A 26,129-nucleotide genomic window follows, 5' to 3' on the forward strand; every position below is an offset into this window, starting at 1 on the left:
CTGCAATATAAGAATGAAATCAAGTAGCTCATTTCAGTTAAAGAAGACACTGGTCATCGTCATGGAAACATTCTTATAAAAGTATGTTGAGCTTAACAAAAATTAATAAATTTCATTCCAAAAGAAGAGTTTCAACGCCCTGTAGCAATCTCAGAAAGATATGCTTTAGGTACATCAAGTAATAATGGAACTTCCAGATTGAAAGATACTGCAACTTATTATTTTTAGTGTACTTAACTGAAGATAAATTCCCTACAGGGAAGAAAAGAGTTCTAAACAGCTTGATGCAGTAATATTGCATGATTTTTTTTTTTTAGTATCTGCCCACTGCCAGAATCATTGCTAACAAAGCACTTTACTTTCAAAATCTCAAGAAGAAAAAATCTTACCAAGTGTGGGTGAGCTGTAAAAATCTGACGTTTGTTGAACCTTTGGCTAAATAGTGCCAAAGGAAGGATAAGTCAAATATTTTGCCTAAAATGGCTCTTTAACAAAATTCCTCCGAGTTTTCTGTAGATGAATTAACAAACAGTTGGTTGCAGAGGGAGTTCTCTGTAGATGGCATGCTAATGAATTCTGACAGGCTGAATGGTGCAATGATAATGGGCAGAGCTGTCCACTGACTGTAAAGCAGAAGATGATTAAGGTTAAGGCTTCAGGAAAATACCCCCCAAAAATGGATCGAAAGGAAGAATTTGACTTGGGGGTTGAACTGCAGAGGTCCAGTTTCTCTAATAATGATTGGTGTGTTAGTGAAATTCAAGCATCTGAAGTTTTGCAGCACTATCATGACTTGGTGCATAATTCATGATTGTTCTAATATTGCCATTCATTCTTCTTTTCCAAATATGAAGGGTCAACCAACATTTACTTCATCATCTTAATACTGCCCTTGAAATGAATTCAGATTCAATTACATATAGAGTTATTATTTCATAATTTGATGGAAAACTTCTTCAAAAGAGAATACCTGAAATTAGATTTCAGAAGATGAAAAAAGATTAAATAATATTAGAGATATCTACCGAGGAATTGATACCTAGTTTTTCTTCCAGAAGAATTGTCATTAAAATCGTGGCTGATAAAATGAGGACTTTATGTAAGAAAGGTGGAAAGACACGTGAAAAGGTTGGAAGACTTTTTTCAAGCCTCTAATCAGTAAAAATATATTTAGTACTTGGTAGGCAGAAGAGAAAGTTTTGCTTCTAGAGATATTAATTTGTTTATTTTATGCACAAAATGGACTAAATCTCTCAGAAATTGCAACAGAATTGCACCATTTACCCTTCCCATCCTCAGCAGAATGGAAAGCAATCAAAAAGATATTTTTTCCCCTTTTTAACGTAATTTGTTTAGATGTTGCCTGCAAAAAGCACACTGAACTGCTCTAGACAGTGACTTGTGTATCATCCAAGGTGGGGTGCTCTTACCATTACTCAAATATCATCAGACTGAGTTTTTTGTACATGTTTACAAAAAACAAATAAATTCTACCAGACCAAAAAAGGAAAAAGGAAACAGAAGCTGAAAGTGAATTTGGCAACATATCAAACTTACCAAGCTTTCATAATGAGGCTCTGAGAATTCTGAAAGAGTAATGGATCATTAACATCAGTAGGGTGCTGGAAACAAACTTTCCGGGGAAAAAAAAAACAAACTAAACTTCTGCAAGAAGATAAATACTGTTTTCAATACACAAGTATGGAAACTTCATTGTTAAACCATACCTTGCTACTGTCAAGCTACAGAAAAAAACTCTTATTTTTTAATTTAAAAAATATTAAAAGTTGTTTTTTTCTTTCTCAAAAAGTTATAATCTATCTTGAAGCAAAACTAAAACCTAATATAATTTAAAATTAAAGATTTTGACTTCAAAAACTTTAAACATTTCAACATATGTAGACATTTTTGCCATACATCTCAATAAGATAGGACCCAAAGGAGATGTCTATCTGGTCAAAATATTTTGAGAATTTTCTTCATAAAGTCCTGGGTGAAGGACAAAGGGCAATTGAATATTTCTCCTATTATGTTATTGGAAAATGATTATGTATTTTTAGTCTTTGTATGCCTCACAGACATGTGACAAAGATAGGCTCTCCACAAATTGATGGGGATACTTTTGAGTTCTCTTCATCAATTTCACATGTCATTGGAAGCAGGAAGAGAAACAACTCTGAAGAGAATGAGAAAGGAGTTTCTGCATGCATAGATGTAAACTCAGTTTTTACTCCATAACCTTACAGCACAGAATTAAGCAGAAAGATTCTGAAATCCAGTAATGAATTGGCTGAGGAGATCCTTTTTTAGGGTCATATTTGTACAGCTGATCCTGTGTTAGGCAGGACAAGAGGCAGATTGATTCCTTGACATTTTCCTACAGCTGTTTTCTCTCATCACTATAGAATTTGACACATCCAGTATTTTGGGAGTTATTAATGCTGCTTTCTAAATTCCCCAAAGACTAAAGGGCTGAAGAGACACATAGTGGAACAAAGCAAAATTTCCAATTACAAACAAAAGTGTAAATATATATATATATAGATATATATTGTAAGTACCCAAATGTTTTATATTTTCTTTTTCAGGTCATGTTTATACATCACATTCAGTATTCAAAAGCCATTGTAATGTGAGAGATCATTTTTTAGTCACTACTATATGCCAGGCAAAAATCAGACAGCAATCACTGTGGCTATATAATTTCTAAAATGTTGAAAATACTGCTGTGAGATGTTTTTCCATGCTGGATAACTACAATGCAGATGGAGTCTAAAGAGACTTTCTGCTTCATGCAGTTGCTAATGATATTATTCACAAAGCATATACATCAGGCAGATTTGGCTTGACAGTCTCTGAGGTAGCAACCTCATCTCGTTTCTAAAGAGAAATGATGTTCCCTTATGACAGTTACGCTCTTTGAAATTTTGGGAGAAAAAAAGAAAACTTGCAAAAAGTGCCATTTAGCTTAAAAGATGTGATTAGGGGAAGGAATCACTGACACAAAATAGTCAACATTTTCTTGCTGGAAATGGTCAAATTTGCCACTTTCAAACCATCCATTTGCCTTTAGAAACCAGAAAACACCCTGGTTGTTTCATAGCATTCATAACATCTTTTATTTGAAAAATATTGAAAGATGGGGTAAAATGTAGAACCACCTGGGAATTAACTTAAAAAAACCAAAAACATATATGGCCTAAAAAATTTAGCTGAAATTTCCTTCTGAATTTTGGACTGCAATCGATGTGCACAGCTTTGGATTATCAGTACTCATAAAACAGCATCACAAGCTTTATTTTGATGGAAAGCAGCTGTCTTTATTATTATGATTTTTGTGACAATTCAAGCAGCTAAGGATAAGCCAAAGGGGAATGCAGTGTGTTGGAATAGATTTTGATTTTAGATAAAATCCATGTATCTGAGTGACTGGAGCATGGGCATAGGAGGCATGTAGATACAGTGACATAAGAAATCTTTCAGTCACTATTGCTAGAAAACATGTCTTAGGAACTTCATCTTGAATACTTCATTTACCACAAGAAGAGTTGAGTCATTTGAGCAGAAAGTGCCTTGAGTATCTGGATAGAAAACAAAATACTTTTGCCTCTTCTTCTCAAGTATAACTGGCACTGAAGCTATTTTTCCCCCTAGATGTTTAATACATCAATCATGATCTGCTTTTGTGGAGGTGTTGCAATAAGATGAAGACAGAACTATCTGAAATAACTGAAGTATTCCTGGGACTTGTTGCAAATTTAGTGTCAGCATTCTGTTTGTTTACATTTTAATCTTAAATTCAGTTTAGACAAGAAAGAAAAAAAAAGAAAAACAAAACAAAACAATCTTCATAATGGCTTTCAGTTCCAGACACTTCAGTAGTGGCATGCATAGCTAAGCACTGCAAAAGCATTTCAACATATGTTAGCTTCAGGGATAAGCATTGTTTGACTGGGGCATTCAATATCCTTAACATGTTTACATGTTTAAACGGAACTGCCCTGAAAAAGAATGCTGTCTGGAAAATAACCAAACCACAACAACCCATCAGTGACCACCTTCTGTCCTCTTCACTTGTACAAAAACGGTCATGTGAAAAAAGAAACAATGTGAGTTCTCTGTGAGGTGACTATATTTGAAAGACAGCGGGAACTGAATTTCTAAAAAATCCTGACAGCAAACTGTAAAGCCTTGCCTACCTATGCAGGTTTTTCTGAAGAGGACAGAATGAACTACTTCCCAGTCAGTAGCTCCCAAAACACAAAAAAATCTTTTATCTCAAGGAGAGAAACAGAAAACCTCCACTACTTACAGATGTTCACAAACTCTATGCTTGCCCATAACAGTACAGGAGCGATGTACACTGCACACTCTTCAGCTGGAAAGTTTTACCTCAACAATGCTCCTGTGAGTCCAACTTCCCTGCCATTTTCTCTGCTCCAAAGTCAGGGCAGAGAAGCTGGTACTTGCTTTCCACCTCTCAGTGTTTTTGAGCTGCAGTCTTGCTGTGTCAATACCTTTGACTTGGGCAGCATTACTTGGGGCTGTTGTTGACACAAAGCTCAACACGACCCAGCGATGAGTGCTCCCAGCCCAGAAAGCCAAACGTGTCCTGGGCTTGTGCATCCACAGCAGCGTGGCCAGCAGGGACAGGGAGGGCATTCTGTCCCTCTGCTCTGCTCTGGTGAGACCCCATCTGGAATACTCCATCCAGCTCTGGGGTCCCCAGTGTAGGAACAATGTGGAGCTGCTGGAGCAGGTCCAAAGGAGGGCCACAAAGCTGATCAGAGGGCTGGAGCACCTCTCCTAGCAGGCAGACTGACAGAGTTGGAGCTGCTCAGCCTGGAGAAGAGTCTGATGAGACCTTAGAACAGGGTTCCAGTACCTAAAGCTGAGGGAACTAACAGGAGTCAAGGATGTGGTTTTTTGATTTAAAGCAGATTAAGGAGAAAACAGCTAAACTCTGTAGTGGCACAGACACCCTACTTTCACACAACAAAATGTGGGCAATACCACAGCTATTAAGATCCACTGAGAATCTCAGTTCAAGGTAAAAAATCCACACAGCCAAATTCAAGGAAGCAGATGGCTCTGGATTTTCATACAATAGATGAAATATGACACTGAATTGATCAGAACAGTTTGAGATACTCAGTCCATCCGAAATTAAGTTTGAAGATAAATAAATCACTAGGTGTATTCTCATATACAGAGAGGGCAGAAAATGTGCAGCCAGAGCTATACAGATGTTAATTATAAATGAAATTATTATTGTAAGGGGTGCTGCTCTGAGCAATACAAAAGATACGACATAATAGGGATATATTTCCCTTAGTAGATGATATACACAGTACATAAACACCAAACAGTCTTTCAGTCCGCCACGTCTTGTCCAATTGTAATACAAGTTATAGCTCTGACACACATCTGGAATGAATGATTAGCAGAGAATTCTGGAATACTGCTTTAATCAGACTTCAAATAATAAACTGATAAATTGCACAAACTGAGTTCATAATGGCTTAATTGTAACCCTTTTAAGAGGGAAGTCTGCTTTTGGTGCTTTTGCAGTATTTATTACATAGAAGCTCAGTCCATGATGAGCAGTATAGATAAAAGCATGAAATGGGTAATATTATTCCTACTACTATGTACTTTAATTTCTCCTGCCATAAACAAAACATCTTTTTCTTCTGGTTTAAAAGATACTTTTTCAAATTGGTAGGTAAGGCATGTGGAAATGAAAACAAGACTCTTTCCATATTTGTCTTTCCCTTTAAACTGGTCATGGGAGTTTCCATTTTTTAATCACTGCACTATAAACAGAGGGACCACTGAAATGCTTCTTAGAAAATTTCTGTTTACAGCTGCGCTAACAAATCTTTGAGCCATGCAAGGGGCTTAATTTGTGGTGTACTCTGTGACCTCAGCTCTGCTACTTATCTTCTTCAGGGACAAGATTTTTCAGGAGTCTTCTCAGATTAACTTAGCTTTTATGAGAGAGAACATTTGGCTGCTAGAGCCAGACTAATGTTTCAATGTAAAAAAAGCTTGTTAATTCTCTCTGATGATAATACTTCTAAGTCATTAGCCCTTAGAATTACCCTCAACATATAAACATCACCATCAGCACAACAGAAACTTTCCAGAAAGTTCTGAAGCCTGCAATTTAAGAAGCAAAGACCATAGATAGAGTGGCAAACAGTATTAGCTTTTCTTGTAGTGATTTTTAAGCTATTCCAAGCCTATATGTCATGACTACTTTATGGCTGTCAGTAGAATTTTCACACATGCATAGTCACCATTGACTGGTATTTCACCTTGTTTACAAGGACATAAACAATTTTATTAGAAGTTTAAAAATTCACAAGCTAAAGGAGACCTGTAAAATTTTACAGTAAATCTATTCACAGATATCCTGCAGTCTTCTGAATGTGATCATCAGACATGCTGGTCTTAAGAGAAAACAGACAGAACTGCCTGTAGATAAGCAGCACTGTAGGTTTTTTGGATAAACACTTTAAAACAATGGCAACTTCTTTGATGGGAGCAATCTAGCAAGGAAGGGTATGCAACTGAAGCCCATCTACTGCTTATGGCAGAGTACAGTATCTTCTGTGAAGTTTCTGTTTTCAACAGTATGAGAAGCCCTGGAAGTGTAGTGGAAGAGATGACACTCCACCTGGTAAAATGAAGATTTTAGGGCCAGCTCAGTGAAGAATAGCACAAGCTTTAGGTACTGATGCAAAAAGTGACAGAAAATATATTCTGGGACATATTAGACGTTACTTGAACTGTCATTTGAGGTAAAAATTCTAAAAGCTCTATTTTCATTGAATATAGGCAATATGAGGCAGAAAAGCCAATTAAACAGTGTGGCTAAAAGGGCAGACATGAAGCTAAAAGAATTCCCATGACCTACGGGACTTGTATCACTGGTGAATGATCTTCATGACATACCAGATCAAAAAGACAAAATGGACACAGGAGTTTTAAATAGTATTATATGAAAATGCTGGAAATTAAGATGTTTTAGAGGGAGGCCACAGTATCCAGTACCTGCAATCCAGTAACAAATGTTTAGTTACAGCTGTACTGGAAAGACCATGATGTAACTGAGCCAAAGATCAGCTGAATCACAGTCTCATGAAATCCTCTAGCCTTGCCTTCCAAACGATGCTCTCAAAATGACACATTTTGGAATAATCAAAGAAAAAAAAAATAAAGTAAACATTCCCTAATGTTTATCTTCATTTTATCACTTCACCCAAAACCAGCTGTGCAACTTCAGTTGTGTCAGTACATGATTATAAAAAAATCATCTAATTACATGAACAATTTCATTATTTGAAGGTGTGTTGGACATATTCATTGATTATTCATATTCATTGACTTTTGTAAGGAAAAGGAATTTATAATAAAGGATGTTTGGAGAAAAATTCAAGTGTTCCAAAGTTGTTTATGCATCATATAAGGTACATTTACAGAATTTCACAAGCTCCATAAAAATTTTTCAAAATGTATGGGAAGATCAAGACTGATTTGCATACTGACAGACTCACAGAACACTAACAAAAGAGCAGAGACAGTACAAAACGTGAAGTTCAGAAATTAATATGTTCAATGACATACCACAGAATATACTGAGTTGAAAGGGACCCACAAGGACCATTGAGTCCAACTCCTGGCCCCACACAGGATAACAGTCTGCACTCTATATAAAGCCACAAATCTTGAATTAATGGGGCACAATAAAATCACAATTTCCCATATTCAGAACAGGTGACTTACCCCAAACACAAATTCACAAATCTCTGCCTCATCTCTAAAGTGCTACAGAATAAATACCATATAAGGCTTGAGATTCAGAGAAACTTGGTATTCTTCACAGTATTTAGAGGTTCTCTCAAGCTTTTTAACGTGACTGAAGTCAACATACTGCATTATTATGGACACTCACTTTACAGAGATAGTAGGTCTCACTCAGGTAAGACAGTCTGACACTGCCTTACCTGACACACATAATGTGTGAAAGGATCCAAAAAGCCCAAGGTGAAATGACCTTAGTGAAGCAACAGTCCAGAATAAGGATAGATCTTAATAGTTTCTCTCAAAAAGTATTACAGCACCATTGAAGTTGAAAAGCTTCTTTTTTGCTATACCTAAATATGCTAAACAAACCATGCTAGGCATGGTCAGAACATGCATCCATCACTCAAATAAATCTCACTATGCAGCACCTGAAATTCCTTGTGAGGCTGTGGGCATTGTATTGATCTTGAAGATCCTAAAACAACTATTAAGAAATAAGAAGAGTCTATACACATAACAAGCAACATTTAGAATCAGATGACCAAATAAGTGATGCGAAAAATTAGGTGTTCTGAAAGAAAGAAAAAGGATATTTAAAAAATACTCAGCTAAAATGTGCATGCTAGACACACAATATAAATATTTTTTTTCTTTTTGAGGATAAAATCAATGGTGGATTAGTGCAACACTGACAAAAGAAACAGGATGGACACTACAGGCATCCATGCACTAGCTAAAAGATACAAATTCAAAGAGAATATGAGGAGACACTGAAGAAAGTAAGTGACAGAAAGCAGAAAGATGGATCAGATAAAATTGGGGACGTAGTAAAAGAAATTAAATGCATTATCTATATGTTCATTCTATGAAAAACCAAGTTGGAAGAAAAGCTGCAGTTATAGTTTGGTACAAGGCTTCTTTATGGCTGTGAAAGATGATATCTTCTGCAGTTATTTAGGATAAAGAACTATGGCTGTCATACTGGAACAAAAGACTGTTCAAGACAAAAGAATGAAGCTGAGAAATGTTCATGAGAACATAAAGTATTGGAACAAGTAGATTTAGTAGCACAACTGGAATGCTACATACATACATACACTATCACCCAAACAGTGAAGACCAAAAATGGCTTAAAACCTGGGCTTTTACAATATTACAACAGTGGATGTAACCAGAGACAGACAGTTGTAAAATAAGAAGGAAATTCATTCTCAGCTGATAAGACATTACTTAGAATTGCACATGCCTCAAAAAAAGGTCAACAAACATATAAACAGTATGGGTTCAAATAAAACAGACTGATGTCAGTTCCAGATAGTATTTTACTCTCTTGGAAAATGCTTCCCAAGCTAATAATAGAATTCTGAAAAAAAATCATGTGGTTGGAAAATTTTGTTCCATACTTAGAAAGGCCTTACTCTTATTGTTTTATTACATACTTCTGTTATCTTTTTTTGGTGTCAATGGTCTGCACAATGCATACACTACTGCTGCTTGAAGGGCTTTACAGTGTTATCAGGGAAATCAATAGATCCAAGCAATAGTTAACTGTATCAGTAAAAGTCACTAGTGACAGAAAAACACGCAGTGATTTTTTTGTCTGAATTCCCAAAACTAGAAAATGGGAATGTCACATTCAAAATTATTCTACTATTTGCTTCACTTCATTGAGATTAATTTCAAAATTCCTATTAATTCTCTTCTCCATAGCCCCTCCTTTCTGAACAGTGCCAGTACATGAAATTTTGAAGGCAATGCCAGTCCACTAAAACAAGCCATCTGTCTGGACAATAAACAAAGCAATAGGTACTGATTTAAACAGCTTAACTCCCAGCAAACTCTATTGTCCAGTGTCCATAATCCAAAAAAAAAAGCTGAACAGCAAGAATCAACAAATACTTACCAGTAAATCCTAAATGCTGTATTTCAGATTGTTCAAGTCTTTTTCTCTAACTTACTAAAACATTTCTATCTTTGGAAATTGTTTTGACTGAAGTTGCATTGTAGCTGTACTTTCTTCCAGATACTACTAGTATGGAATGCTATCAAGCCTATCTGTACACGTAGAAGAGATTTCATAGCTGAACATTCCTCATGTTTCACAACGATTTGTAAACTGAAGGCATTTGATGTAGATGCAGAATATATGAAGTGATAAAGTGTAATTTTTAAAGTCATTGTTTCCTAAACATAGTTACAGTTTAAAACAAAACAAAATAGGGTTTGATATAGAAAACACATGTAGGAAAAAATTCTCTAGGGACTGCAAAAAGCAATAGAAGCCAATGGATTTATATTTTCTACACTGATAGCCGGAAAATCATGGCATAAAGCAAGATCAATGAGATAATCAAATGAAATGTAATGAATTATAAGCTTTAGCTGGGAACAAATATGGAAAATTGTTCATGACAGATAGAAGAACAAAAAGGACAGTCCTAAAAGCAAAAATCTCAGGGAGAACAAGACAGAGGTGACATGCATGCAAGTGCTCAGAAATTTAGTATTCAACAATATGGACAGAGATTGGAAGAAAAAGGTCACATCTGAACTTTGAGTTTGGATATGGAGTTAATGAAGTCTACAGAGGATTGCAAAGATGGTTCTGGAAGACAGTAAGGAAAAGGACAACTAATGCCCTTTCATTAGGATTTCACTAGAAGATTTTTTGAAGTCTGCTCCTCCAAAGGAGCAAAAATAACAGCATTGGAGAGACTGCTGCCATTTGTTGTTGAAGAGCTGGAAAAACAACCTAAAGCTGCTTAACACCCCAGAGAAAAAAAAACAGCAAGAAGAAAAGACAAAATTAAGTATGCCTACTTGTATGCATTATATAAACCTTTAGGGCATGCTGGATAACATGCTGTTTTGTTTTACTTATGAGCAACAAAATGTTTCATTATCCCTGTCAGATAATGATCAAGTACAAGAACTGAATCAAATGCATTCCTCTAACAGTGCAATCTAAGATGATCAGAAACCTGGTGGAAGCCAGATGTTGTGAACAAAAGTGAAGACCCTTCTGGAAAGCCTCTTTGTAACAAGGTTTTTTTGTGTTGGCATCTAGCTCCATGCACATCCATTTTGCAGATGGTGCAGAGTATCCTTGAGTAGATGTACTGTTCTGCATGGTGGCCAAGAAGAATTCCAGGTTGGAGTTAAAAACTAAGGTGAATAATTAAGTTCAGGGCAAATGAGTCAGGGTACTTATCAACCATATCAATACTTACCGACTATACTTCTCAAATGACACTAACAGCAAAAAAACTCATCCTGAAATATTCTGGACTCTGAAGAGTCCCATTTCTTTTCCAGAAGCAAGAGAAATTAAAGCACTAAAGAACAGCACCATTTTGAGGCTGCCACCTGAATGGCACCCTGTGGACTGGAATGACCTTGCAAGAATGAGAGTTTGCAGCGGGGCCCTTTCTGTCCACCAGGAGCACCAAAATTACTGCAGCTCTAATCACTGGGTGTGGGCTGGGGCCTTTAATCCTGAGAGCAGTCTCTGCTCAGAGAGACTCCAGCCCCAAGCAATCATCCAGGTACCCATGCAGAGAGCAGAACCTTACTTTTAATAACCAACTCAATAATTAGACCTGTGAGAGGAAGGCTGGGTTTAGGATTACAGACTAATGAGTGCCCTACTATAGCTGACATAGTAATCCAATTTTTGCAGTTACACTGCATTCCTAATTTGTTAGCTCATATGACTCTTCTTTCCTCAGTATAGGCTCAGAGTTTCTGAATATAGAAGTCACAAAATAATTTTACTTTACACATGATCATTAGACAGTCATTTATTTCCAGTGCACTAAAAGTCAATATTTTGTGTTTTTATAAAAAAGTATTCGATCACATACTGCATGTGTACTTCTCAAAAGAATATGTAAAAATGTTCCAACAAAATAAATCCTTAAAATAATACTGTAAATATGTCTTCAGAATAGGTTATTAGCTTAAATGAAACATACTGGAGCTGCCTTGCAATGCTACTATTGAAAATTTCTACTTCATTGGAATACCTGTATAAGAGAGTAGACCAAAAACAACACAAGCAAATCTATGATATGGAGATTTATTTGCAAGACAAGCAAGTTTCTTGTTTTTGAGTAAAGTAAGCAAATATTCTATCCAGTCATCACAATGAATGATCAGCAATTCAAAAGAGAGAAACAGGTGAAATTTCTGTGAAATTTGAATTTGATTAAGAAATTTTTCTGATAAATATGAGGTATATGAATACATATATAAGCAGAAGATCTTAGAAATCCATTCACTGCTTTGGTGATAGCTGTGTCTGGGCTAGAAAGACATGCTCAGGCAGCTTTACCCCAGGAACACTCTGGCAGCAAAGGCCTGCCACTGCAATAGCTTGAGAAAAGGAAAACAAAACACCCACCAGCAATGAAAAAAGCTTGCAATGAAAGGATGCATCACTCTTGTGACAGATGGGACATCCCAGTAGAAAACAAGCACCAATAACAAGCTGACTGCAAATTCTACGCCCACTAGGTTGCTTGAACTTATCTTGTATGCCTCATTTTTTTCCATTCATACTTCTGCATGTCCACATTTGTAAGATTCAGCCACAGCTTTAGGTCATGTTGCAGATAAGAACATCTGCAAGTGGTATTAACAAGGTACAAGTGCAAGCTTTGCACAAGTGTATAATTGCCTGTAGATTGTCACAAATTATGCATTAGAAATTCTTAGCAGGAATAATTAAAAAAGCAGCACTTCATTTAAAAGTATAGTATTCCTAATGCCCCCAACAATTCTGCAGCATCTCAAAATTCTATTTTTACAGAGTGTATAAATATCAGTTTTGACAGAACGTGTAAAGGGGACCATGAGGGAGAGACCAGACAACAACTCTAAAATAAGAGCCTTTCAGAAAAAAACCTGACATCCACACTCAGTGGAAAAATGTAGGGGGGAAAAAAAAAAAACAAAGGAAAACAAAAAACCCAGCAGAAAACAATTTAGCAAGCTAGTGAAAAATTGTTCTTCAATACAGGAGTGGTCATCTTCATGCCATCCTCAGCACAACAGGTACGGATCATCCAAAGAAAAAATGCAAATGCATGATGAGCAAAGCATGTCAAATTCACAGCAACAAAAGTGGATATATTAGGTAAATACAAAATATTTTTGGAAATTGCCTACAAAGGAGACAATTATTGTGCCACAAAAATTAAGAAAATCAAGGCAGTTTCCCACCAATCAACAAAATGTTCATAGTCATTATCAAGCACTGCAGTAGTGGGATGCACTAAAGGGGCAAGAGAAATAAGAACACCTGCAAAAAACAACAGTATGTACACAAATTTGTAAGTGAAAACAAAATGCCCAATCATCTGCCAAAAAATTGTTCAAAAACTTTTGCTGCAAGAGCAAGAAAATCAGACTGCATTTTGAGCTCTACATTAGATATTTAATATATGCTAAGACATAAACTGCTGTTTTCTCCATACTTACCAGGATACAGAGGAGATGAAAAGCTCTTTTACTGAACTTGATGAGGATTACTTTGTTAAGTCTGTAGTCCTGAAAGTTTGCATCCAGAACAGTTAGAATGAGCCTGGTCCAATGAAGATTATGTGTACATGACACTCATGAATACAAAAATTCCCATGGGAAGCTGTCTCAACAACCATGAATTAAAAAAAAAAAACAAAATTCTTCTAATTTATCGTAAGAATTAAAGCCACCACCTGTGTCTAGGTGCTGCAAAGGTAAAGATTACTGTCCTCCCTCCCCTCAGAAATGCTGAATATTGTTCTCCTGTGTATGAGAGACTAATTTCTGGAGTGTGTATATCCACAAGTAATACACAAAATTATGAGTTACAATGTGCCAGCAGATGCTGCAGTAGGAAAAAAAAAGGTTAAATGAAAAGGTCTTTCTACAAAAAACACCCAATTAGAGGAAATGTTTCTGGATGTATGAGTATCTGTAAATTCATAAACCTAAACTACACAAAATTAAGTAACCTTTGGTTTGAATAACTTCTGCAACATGGTAAAAATCAGTAGGATTTACATGTGCTTTAATACAAATGTGGTTCTATACATACCCAAGACAAGACACAGCCAATGCCATGACAATCCTTAGTGACAGATGTTGGAATGTGTTACCTCATCAGGAACGGAGAATAAGATGGGTTTACAAGCACTGAAGAGATTCTCAACAGTACAGTTCTTCAGACAAGGGAAAAAAAAAAAAAAAACAACTGAAAAATTAGTGGTCACAGACAGCCAGACTGAGAAATTTCCAAAGGAACATCATACACATATGATATGATTCACAACAGAAACACCCCTCTATACATCTACAGCAGCAAACCCCCAATTTACTCGGATTAATGAATGTAATAAAGAACAATGAGTTCCTAGAAAGTAGAAAAGGACAAATATATCAAGAATATACTTGTGTGATCTGACCAGACAACTCTAGTACAAGTAAAATTGTCTTTGTCCTAACTAATAATTCCCATTTGTAACCCTGCAAAGTAGCAATCAGTGGTGGTCTCTTGTGTTTTTATTCCTAAGTGTGTTCTTGAAGCATCAATTTCCAGACTTAATAGCTTGCATACCTACTATACATGAAATTTTAAGTGGCTTCCTACAATACACCCACCTCAGGACATATAGGTCGGGCACTCATGACCCTTACCTGTATTCAACTTTATTACAACACTATCAGTGATTCAACAAAAATCCTATTCCAACTCGAGAGTTATGGAAGACTTCTCTGCTTACCAGACTTAGGGTTTAGGGCTATGAGCAGTACATCAGTCTTCTTACTCACTGGGCAAGTATTGCAGAGACAAAAAGTGAAGCAAGACAGGACCTTGGCAGGAGATTTGCTATTGATTTCAGTAAAACCAGGATTTCACTTTTAGGGAAGTTATTTCCAGAGATCAGGCATACTTCTGGAGATGGTGCTTCCTTGCAAAGGGGAAAGGTGATTTTGTAGAAACCACACTCTGTTAGTCTATCAACCTTCCTTTGACTAGCAAAGCAACAGCCAAGAGGTGATACTTTTATTCTCATTACAGGAATAGCAATGCTATGTAATATTGCTACAAAGGCAAAAGCATATAAACTGACAGAAAACACCCAATGGCAATGGGAATCATAGAATGGGCTGGGTTGAAAGGGACCTTAAAGATCATTTAGTTCCTATCCCCTGGTATGGGCAGGGACACTTTCCACTATACCAGGTTGCTCAAAGCACCACTGAACCTGGCCTTGAACACTTCATGCAGCATCCAAAACCTCACTAAGCCACCTTCCAATGTATCAACGCTTCTTCAGCTGGGGCAAGGTGATTCCAAAAGGATTTCTATGAACACCCACAACACCTGAAAGTTGTATTTGATGACTGAAAAGGTCCCATTCAATCCTGTGTTCAAAGTGAGAGCTAATTCAGTGACAGATTCAGGGAAGGTTCAGAGATGTAATATGGAGTAATGGTAACGTGGGGAAGAACCTAGGCTTTAAAAAGTAGATTAATATTATGTGAACCTGCATGTTAGTTGATGCACATTGCAATACTCAGATTACAGAAGGCAGACCTCAGCATTACACTGTCAGAGATAATCTGAGAGACATCTTTAATGTAAATAATTACTATAATTAAGATTGTGTATTTTACATTGATATGCCTTAACTTTAAATAAAGACCATGAATTCTTCATCCAAAATAAAAGAAAAATGCAACTGAAGTAAATGATTCATTTGCATTTATGCAAACTTTGATTCTTCATGCAACTCCCAGATTTTCAAAGTATTCCTAATAAAAATGTCACAGCCTAGCTGTACTAGACTCCTTCACCTGTGAAAATGAAAAATGTCTCCCAAATACAGACAGGGAGATGAAGACATCCTTAAAAATCAAGTTAAACTAAGGAGTAGAAAACAGTTTATCAGTCATTCTAGAAAACAAACATAAAATGAAACCTGTAGTCACTACTGGGGAAAAAGAATACTCAATTTTTTTCCCAGAATGCAAAGACTTGGTGGAACTTCTGCATGGTGTGACTGGATATCAGTTTTCAAAGCTGATCCCTGTACTCATGCCCATTCACCACTTTGGTTCATCTCCACAGAGCTGGCCACTTTGCCTGGCTGAGTAACAAAGTTCTGGCAGCTGCACCAGAACCTCAATAGGCTTTTACTTGGTGCAGCTGGAACAGCTGACTAAAAAAGAAGTCACATTGACCTCAAAACCAAGCATGGAGCTGACCTCTGTCAGCTCAGGGGCAACCCACCTCTGCTTGGTGACCTCTCCCTGAACACAAATCAATTTTGCTAACTTTGTATCTGCAACCAAAGCCAAACCCCAAACAAACAAACAACCCCATGTGATATGACATAAACAGACCTTATACTTCAGCACCATGTGCAGAATACCGTGTACACATCATGCTGAATGGGGTTTCTGTAGCCTAAACGAAAAAAGTACACATCCAGTCCAACTTTCACAACAAAGGTAACTGAACAGCCAGTTTAAAGGTGCTAACTGAAAATATAATTAATCTGAAAACATCCATAAACCTTTCCAGCTGCTTAGCCTGTGTTTGACTAGAGAATTTCAGTGCTTGGTCATGCATATAAGTGTCTAAAATTGGCTGGTTCTATTGTCTCTCATTTTCAGGAACAGGGGTTCTCAGGAAGGACAGAGAGTCCATACGAAGCATTGAAGGACTTTAGTGGAATTCTTGCAATGGAAAAGATGCCCCCAAGAAAACCCAACCTACCACCCTGCCCAAAACCCAAAGAAACAAATTCAAGTTCCCAACTCAAGTACAGGATTCTCTGATATAATCAAGACCTGAATTTGTATGAAGACCAGTAGTCTAACACCTATTCTTCAAAAAGCATATCTAACTATACAACCTAGTACTGTATTAGGAAATTCATAAAATTAAAAGAATGAGCTGAAAATTTTTACTTCTGGTGTTAAGTGTTTCTTCAAGGAAGGGAAGTCTGTCTCCTCATTAATCTATAGAACGTGAAACTTTTTACACATGCTGGTCAGTGACTACCACAAAGCTACAGAAGTTACCATCTAAATGTTGTAAACAGCTTTGCTGATTACTTTCAGTTGCTGTTCTACTCGAAACTTTGATTATCCCACTTGTCTACCTGTGACTTTAGGAGGGCTAGATTTGGAAAGAACTTTGGATTTTTTAGTAGCAGCATTTGTATTATAGTCCCAAGCTTTAACTACACACATTAAATACATGTTCATTTGTTCATTCAACAAGCAAACATTTTCTGCGTTGTTAGCAGTATGTATTCTGTTATCTTGAGGAAATCTTAGTAACACCTGTCCTCCCGGAACAGAGGTCTGTAATTGTTTCTCAGGAGTGGAAACATGGTATTTAAGACAGCTCAGATATGTGACTAGAAGAGAAAAACTGCCAACAGCAAAGGGAACAAGCTCTTATTAACATAGCAAAACTAAACTGTGATGCCTAGCATTGCCCTGACACCACAAAGTTTTTACTGCCCTAGGAAAGCAGGCCTGACCAGAGAAACAGAGACATTGCCACCCCAGCACTGGATGCCTTCTCTTGGCAGCATTTTCTGTCACTAACCTAGACTGGCTGATGTCTGACCGCTGGAAAGACACGAAGTATCTGTGTTATGAAAGAAGTTGGATAGCATGAAAAGAAATAGGAAAGAGAGAAGAGCAGAAGCAAATTGGATATTGCTAATGAAAAAACTAAAGATAAAAAAACTTTATGAGAAAAGGAAAAACTCCTCAAAAATAACCTAAAAGAGACAGCAAAGAGTAGAGCATATGAGTATCATTGCCCACTGGCAGCAGCTACACTAGAAAAAGCAACGTGTCTAAAAACTTCAAAATGCAGAATCTTGCAAAAAGAATAAATACCTGAGCTTGACAGACACATTAGTAAGAATAAATTATTAATTATTTGGAATACTCACCTCTACCTTTAGGTCACTAACAGCACAGTATCATTTAAACAAGCCTTTGAAGTAAATTTTTGATTCAGTAAATTATTCAATCAAAACCAGTCTGAGGAACAACTTTATTGAAACTGTATTTTTATGCTCACTTCTGTTCAACAATTGGCAAAATTCAGCATCTCCTCTAGACATTTTCCCCTTCTCCCAACCAGCTTACCATTTTTAATACTGGAAGTTATTAATTTCTGAAATAATGTTCATTGCCATCAATATCTCAGTTTTTATCAGAACCCTGAATTTTTGGTCTAACTTGATCTTCTAAGCACTCTTCCTTGTGTCAAGGATTTGTTGGGCTACCCACAGTCTCCCAGGGCACAAAATGAAGTCCAAGGTTCACCTGTGACAAAAAGAAGGATTTCATTAGTTTCAATTCACAAAAGGAGTTTCATTTATTAGGTAAAACAATCTTTACGAGAGCATTTAATATTATAATTTTAAAACTAAAAAACAAAACATCATCAAGAACAACATTTTTCTGAAAAGGCTGATGATATCTCCAATCTGGTTATCAAAAGATAGCTCCATCCTTATTTTTAAAATTTTTATTCTAGAAAATGCATTAAGAGAGGAGCACTCTTCAACTAGATTCTTACACCGCTTGAATCAAAATCCAGGGCCAGTTTGAAAAGCCTCCAAAATTAAATTCTATCTAATTGATAGATTCCCAACCCTAATTCTGCAATGGTTGTAGTATTCAGCAAAGAATGAAAAAAAAAATCAGAAGTAGCTGTGTTAGCTAGTTCTTTCAAGAGTGACTTCACTGATCTGAAGAGATTTTAGAGAGATTACCCTTACTCAATATTACCCTTGAGTTCATTGTATTCTTTTGAGCACTCAGAGCTGTCTTCACAGAACTCTTGGGATCTAAAGCAGGTGAGGCAGATTGAGCATGCAAACATTGGGGTTTTTTCCCTTTGTCACTGCCATCTCATTCAGAAAAGTAGTTACCACACATAGGTAAGTTTAAGCATGTGTGCAGTCCTAGTGAAATTAACTGCATCTTGCTGCCCAGGGCCCTGGGGCCTCAGCAATGTCTAACTTCCTCTAAGCCTTCTTCACTAGTAACAAAGTTTTAGCAACAAAACATTTGGGCCAAGGACATGGAAAACTAGAAAAATGTACAAAAACCCAGCTACACCTAGCACAGAGCAGAGGTCGGTGAGAAGCAGCTTTCTGCCCTGATTCAGTAGGTGCCAGTCACCAGCTTGGCACCAGTCCCTGGATCATCCCAGCCCATGCCAAGCGTCAGCAGACAGGACAGGCACACAGGAGGGAGGCTGAGGCTGCTGGGCCTCCCTTCCCACACTGCACTCCACTGGAGGGGGCAGCCAGGGAACCTCTGGACCTCAGCACACCAAACGCCCAGAAAAAAAGCAACCCGCCAGGCCAAGAGAGCAGCTTCAAAAGGAAGAGCAAGAAGAGCAAGAGGTGTAATACCATTCAAGAAAACTTTCTCCACTGACTTTAAGAATGGTCCAGTCCTGCAGTCACTGAATACCCAAATCTACCTGTCACCAAAAGAACAGGTGTGTGCTGACATCTTAATGTCACTAGCAGAAAACTAATCTCCATAGTCAAAGGCTTAGAACTGCTCCCTCACCTTGTTCTTGATGCATTGTTTTTCTTGGTGTGGGTAACAACAAAGGCATAAGGATACCAGCAATCAACAAATTTGTCTGTATTATTACATACATCACTTAAATGATCTCCTCAGTTTTCTGAGATGCTCTGATTTGATGTTGACAGTTCCAAGCAAAAATTCCACTCGTTAAAAGTACCAACAGTTCAACACCTTCCCTAAGGCTAGTTATTGCATCTTCCCAGGGTGGATCTGTTGAATGACCTTATTTCTGATCTATGAATATTTATAAGTTTAAATGAGACAAGGATTTACACAAAACTTCTTTTTAAAATTATCTGTTCTCATTCTTTTTGAAAATTGGCTATTAAAGAAGGCACATCAGTTTAAAGTTCAAGCTGCATGAATACGCTACCAAGATATGGTCATTAAAATCCTTATGCCTTGAATGTTTCCCTTGAACTTTGTTTCAAAGTTAAAAGATTACAGATATCATAAACCAAATTCAGTCTTTGTGTAGGTCAGCTTTAAATTACAGCTGCTCCCATCAGGACTGAATTGGTGTCAGGCACCTCTTGGATTACAAGCCACCATAAAAGAAATAACAGACCAGAACTATGAAACTTATTACAAGTCAAGTACATTAAATAAAAGAGGATCCTACCAGTTGCATCATCAGCTTCTGTGTTAGAAGAGCATCTATTGAAGCCATGCTTGTGCCTATGAAGGAGTCTGTAGTATCAGACACTCCTCGCTTGCTGAGACAAACTTCTTTGAGTTACTGACTTCTCTGCTTTGATCAGTGTCTTTTACTAACCTTCTGACTGTCAGGAAGGTTACACCACTTGTTGAGAAGGTTTTTCTAGGCCTTCCTACTATTCCCCAATGCACTTTTTAAAATTGTAAGTCCACAGGTTCAATTTGTAGTATCTTCCAATACATATGTATATAATAGAGAGTAGGACAGAGATGAAAGATGCTTTCCCCCACCAAATCCACCTTTTTGTGAAAGGGTTAAATACTCTTTATTTCTGTTAGTGCTCTCTTGCAAAGAGGGAAGAAAATCTTCAGTGAGATATATTTTCTTCAGGAGGTATCTTCTGTTCCTCCCTGACCTTTTTCCAGTGGAATTTTCATCCTGTGTCCTTTTTCCTCAATAAATGTGCCAGCAAGACTTAATTAATAAAAGTTGTTGCAAAAGTAGAAGTTTCTTTCTTATTACGTTTCTGTAAAAAGTTGTAACTGCCTTTGGCATTTCCAAGTTACAAAATAGTTGTATGGATAAATCAGATTATTTTCACTGTAATCTCTTCCTGAATAATCTGAATTAGGAAAAACAACACTTGGAAGGCTTTAGTCTTCAAACTTACCAATATTAGGCCAGGGTCTTCTAAATACTTACTTCCTGTTACAAATTTATTTGCCTAAGTCCTAATTGAAGGCTCAATTAAATGGTGCTGCTTACGTAAATAAAGTTATTCCCAGGCACAGGTTTTTGCAGGATTACTCAAGAACACTTAAAACACCTTTATAAACTTGTGTTATTTCCAGAGATTCCTTTAATCTATTTACTAACCCCCCCATATTTAAAGAGAAAAACCCTCAAACTTAAGAGCTTTAAAAACTTGCACCTATTTTTCTCCTAAATCAAGACTATAAACTAATCACCATATTGTACCGAGTATGTACTTGTTTTAATTAATCCTTAGTTTCAGAGGGTCAAGCAGTATCTAGTTCATGTTCCAGTCTCAAACAATTTATGCTCAGAAGAATGCTCTACTCTCCTAGCTGTTGCCAGTTTATTGCAGCTCTTAACAGTCACTATTGACAAAAAAGGCAAGAACAAGAAATGCAGTAAGAGAGAGCAAGTGAGCACATGTCGAGATTCAGGAGGGATTACATGATATCTACAGCAGAGATATGCACACACAGAGCCAAGCATTCAGTTATGTCTCCAGAAAAATGACACCATGTTTATTTCAGATTTGTCCGTATTGCAAACTACCCACAGAAGTGCCAAAGCATAGATTTATAAATTAAGGAAGTGGAGAATATCACCCATTCCCCTAGAGTAACCCCAGTAGTATGCCTGTCTCAACCCTTTTGTCCCTCCATCCAAAAGTCTTCCAAGGAACAAAGGTAGTCAAGTGCTCACTTGGACTTAGGGAGTTGGAGCCTCCTCTCAATTACAGACACGTATTGCCCTGCCAGCTCCAGTGAATGACATTTCTGCCAATGAAAGCATGAAGATAATAGAGCTTTCAGAATTTACATCAGTGGCAATTGTAGAGAGGAAAAAAATTAAAATCTGTTATTCTTCATTTTGATCTTGTGTGCGGCATTCCACTGTGGCTGAATGAAACTGAAGTAGATAATCCACTAGAATTACCTGAATTAACCTCAGAAAGACAAGCATGCCACTGTCTGCCAGAGTCCAGTACTAGATACCTTTCTTAGGCTAGCTCAAAGCCCAGGCTCAAGTTCCCCCTCAGATGAATTTAAAGCTATTAACTAATGAACTTAGTGCAGTAGTAATGGAGACCTCGACAGCCCAGTAGTGAAAAAAATAAAAGCCCAGTTGTGAAAAAAATAAAAAATAAAAGCAGCTTCTCAGTCGTCATGGAGTGAAATTCTGCTTTCATTGCCAGTACAGATCTCTTCTCATGCTCCTGTATTTTTTTCAATGAAAGATGCATAGGGTTTGGAGTGCACAGATTTGGTACACGTGCGCAGCAGCTGGTCCGACATGATAAAGCAGAATGAATCTGAAGAAGTTCCTGCCTGTCTGACCAATAATCCATGAACTAAGAGGGATTTACTCAATAGACCAGCACAGATTCTATCCTGTCAAAATTAGAGACTGATTTTTTTTAAAAGTGCCTAAAGCTGTTTTCTGTTAGATGTTTTCCATTCCCCAAAGACCTAGACAGCAAGTAGGAGGCGAACAAAGGTGGGGGGAGGGAACTGTCTGAATCCTGCAATGTTTATAACTTCACATTCGCTTGATTTGAAGCTCCAACCATAGAATTTGTTACTGAAGACATTTCTGTAACTCAAAGAAAATCAATCAGAAGAATAGCATCCAGCATGCACAGACACACACTGTATGCCAAGGCAGCATCCCCGGTACCGTGTCTCAATCTCATTCTTAAATACGACTTACTTGCCATCCTCTTTTGCTAGGTGGGAACTGCCGAGAGCTAAAAATAGCGCCAGGACTCAGTGGCGGGAGCTAAAAATACCCTTTCCCGCTCGATTACCGACTCGGCAGGGAAGACGGAGCTCTTGGCATCTGCCACAGCCTGTAGCCGCCAGCTGGGGATGCAGACACAGAGCCCAGCCCGGAGTTCCGCGCTCGGGGAAAGTTTCTCCGGCAGACGGAGCGGCCGCGGCGCTGCCCCCCGGGCACACGGGACCCCCACCCGCCCCAGCCCGGGCGGCGCCCCCGGGCCTCCCCGCCGCCCCTTACCCGCGTTTCGCAGCTTCTTGTTGCGGTACACGGACAGGATGACCAAGAGGTTGCCCAGCAGGTCCACCGCGATGGTGAAGATGAGGATGGCGGCCAAAGTGGAGGTCACCCAGGGCTGGCGGCGCGGGGCGCCCTCGGCCGGCGGGTCCCGCGGGAGGACGGAGCTGTTCAGCTCGCTCTCGTTCACTCTCATCCTGCCGCCGAACCTCCCAGGGCACTACCGGATACCGGCGGGGCCCGCCCGCGCTGCCTCCGGCGGGGGCAGCTCGGGTCGGGGCGGGGGTCGCGGCGGCGGCCGCCCTGCGCCGCGGGGCTGCCCGCCCTAGGGCGGAGCGGGGCAGGCGGGAGCGGGCGCGCCTCCCATGGCGGCCGGCGCTCCGGCAGGAAGTTTCCCCGAAGTGTGCATGTGCCGCGGCGGGACACTTTTATAGCCCGCCCGCGCCGCCGCCCCGCCCGCCGCCACCGCTGCCGCCAGGTGACACCGAGCCGCCCCCGCGCCGGCACGTGCGCGGCCGGGGCTCCAGCTGCTGCCGCGCGGCGCCACAGCGCCCCCCCGCGGCCGCCGCGCCGCCCCATTCACGGCGCGCTGCGCTTCCCCATTCATGCTCCCGGCCGCTCCATTCAGCGCCGGCCGCTCCATTCACCGGCGGAGGCGCGGCAGGGATCGACGGGGCTTGCTGTCTGCGGTTGGGTGGTTTGCGGCGCTCGGCGCTATTTTTAGCCCTCCTGGTTAACGCCGGCTCTTAATTAGGCGCCCGCCGAACTCCCCTCCCCTCCTCCCCCCTCCTTTATTTAACATCGCACCCGCACGGTAACGTGAGCGCGGCGAGAAACCTCCCATCGGGGAGCGGGTCGGGGCTGCTATAAAAAGCTCCTCGCGAAGGAGACTGGCTGGCTGGGCAGGGGGGGCGTCTGAGGACCCGCGTCCCGGGAGCACCACGTGCTGCCGCAGCGAGGGGGCGGCGTGGGGGACACGCAGCGCCTCGGCGGCCCCTCCCCGCCTTCCTCCCCTGCAGCCTTTCTTCCTCCCCCGCACGCGGGGCAGCGGGGGCGGTCTGCACAGGGAAGACGGAGAGAAAGGTAGCGGGGATGCCCCGTGCCACCCCTGCGAGCCCGGTGAAGTCTGGATCGCCTGTTCCCCAAAAGCAGCCTTTGCTTCAAAGAAAGGAGGGAGCAGGGAGCCATTGCCCAGCCGTGAGGAGGACCCAGTTGACTGAATAGGGTACCCCTTCACCCTCTCGTGCGGTGGGCGCACTGGTAAATAAACTAAATTAATTAAAAAAAAAAAAAAAAAGGCACTTTCTTCTGACTGAATCTTCTCGCTTGTATGGCATTGAGCTGATGAAAATCTCCGAGCAAACTGGGCGTGGGAATCACTCTCCCATTCAGGACAACGGGCTGCGAGTGCGGGCGGCAGTGCGCGCTGTGCTCCGCGGAGCGCAGGGCTGGGCGCGGCCAGGGCGGCCCCGCGCACCCACCGCCGTCCGGCGCGGAGCCTCCGCTCTCGGGGCTGCGGCACTGCGGGGAACAAGCGGGGTCCGCGGCGGGAGCGCGGGGCTCCCCTGCCGGTGCGCGGGGCGCTCATGCGGCGCAGCCTGCGCCCGGCCCTGGGCTGACGGCGCTGTGTCCCGTGGCAGCCCGAGGTGAGGGATAACCAAAGCCACCGTTGTCACCAGCGGTTACGTAACGCGGCGGGTGTGACCGGGCACCGCAGCCGCGGAGGGGCGCGGACGGGCAGGGCGGTGGCGGTGGAGGCAGCAGCGGCACCCCCGCCCTGGCAGGAGCCGCAGTCCCAGCCTGCACGGCTGAGTGCCAGGGAAACCCCGAGCTCCCATTCACCCACGGTTTTCTTACACCACCGCGGGCAGCGGAGCGAGGAGCGCCGCCGCTCAGCCTCCCGCTGGTGAACGAGACCGCTTGTGTTCGGTGCGAGAAGTGCTGATTTATTTGATCACTTACTGACTTATTAAATGCTCGATATTCCGGCAGCGTGTTTCCCGCCGCCCCGATAAACAGCAATCCCGGGGAGATGTATCGGCACCACACAGCATTCCTTCCCACGGCTTCCCGAGCAGCATCCAAAGCCCATCCATCACCGCGCTACAAGAGGAGGAACCCCTCAGCGCGGCGCCGCAGCCCCTGGGCAGGGAGAGGGTGGTGTGAGCACACAGCCGCCCATGGCAGCCGCATCCCCCCAGCACCAGCCCCCGCCCTCCATCCCCCGGCCCGTTAGTGCTGTGTCCGTGTAGGTGCATAACAAGTAGGTTATCAAGCTGTGGGAGAAGATTAAAAATAGGAGGAGCCAGTATCAGGGGGATATCAGATCAAGGGCAGGCACACGTGGAGACAGGCAGAGCTGCCTGGTCCTCAGTAGACCTCCACGGGTGTTTGACTGGACGGGGAGGGGCTGCCTGCACAGAGACAGCTGCGAAGTTTCTCAAGGTCAGGTATTTTTAACCAGGAGGTAAAGCGACGATGAGGATCAGCCTAGGATTTTGCTTCAAAGAAAGGGAATCTGGTCCATGCAGGAGCTGTTGTTATTTGTCTCATTCCTGGGATGTTCAGTGGCATATTTGCAATTTAGATCCACAAGGGAATGGAGATATCACTCCATCCATCCCATTTTAGTCTTGTGAAAAGAGCGTGCTCTGGACCAAGGCTGCTTGTGAGGTGGGAAGGGAATGCTTCTTGAAAAGGGGACTGAAGATGTCCTCAGGCATCCCTACCAGGAAACCCTCTATGAGAGCTAAGGGTGACTCAAGCACCAGCAAGGGCCGTGATACATTGAGAAGCCTCGTGCGGCTGCTCTGTGCATTGGATTCGCTTCCTGCAGAGTGGGAGATGGGCATCAGGGTGTGGGTCAGGCTCCAACAAGAACCACCTTCCCATTCCCCACCAGGGAGTGGGACAGCATTCTCTTTCCTCCCTCTCACCTTGACAGAGACATCTCATACTATAAAATGCTGCTCTTCAAGGTTTTGCATGTGTTTACTCACATTCTGGAGAGTTAGAGACTCTAAGATGCCACCCAAAACAAGCAAGCTGTGAAAACTGCAGAGGAGCAGATCTAACATCATCAGGCTCCTTCACACTGATCAACATTCAGAGTCAGTCAGACAATCTTAGAGGCAGTTTGGTATTGTTTGTTACATTCTCTGAGGCTGGTCTCTCTGCCCTCACATTTTCTACCCTTTTTCTACATATTCATTTTTAAAGTACAACTGAGTGAAGTTAAATGATGCTTTGCATGAAAGCAGCATAA

The 26,129-nt window shown here is 40.7% G+C and overlaps 1 protein-coding gene across 1 annotated transcript in view; it reads right to left on the reverse strand.

The window, feature by feature from the left end:
• MTNR1A (melatonin receptor 1A) overlaps window positions 1-23,221 on the reverse strand; it is a 50,097-nt gene extending 26,876 nt beyond the window's left edge. The window contains exon 1 of the mRNA XM_058803888.1: window positions 22,868-23,221. Within this exon, the coding sequence (XP_058659871.1) occupies window positions 22,868-23,060 (193 nt within the window). The 5' untranslated portion in view covers window positions 23,061-23,221. The remainder of the gene's footprint in view (window positions 1-22,867) is intronic.
• Between the last annotated feature and the right edge of the window lie 2,908 nt (window positions 23,222-26,129).

The sequence above is a fragment of the Ammospiza caudacuta genome, chromosome 4 (genome assembly GCF_027887145.1).
Source record: "Ammospiza caudacuta isolate bAmmCau1 chromosome 4, bAmmCau1.pri, whole genome shotgun sequence".
NCBI classification, from domain to species: domain Eukaryota; kingdom Metazoa; phylum Chordata; class Aves; order Passeriformes; family Passerellidae; genus Ammospiza; species Ammospiza caudacuta.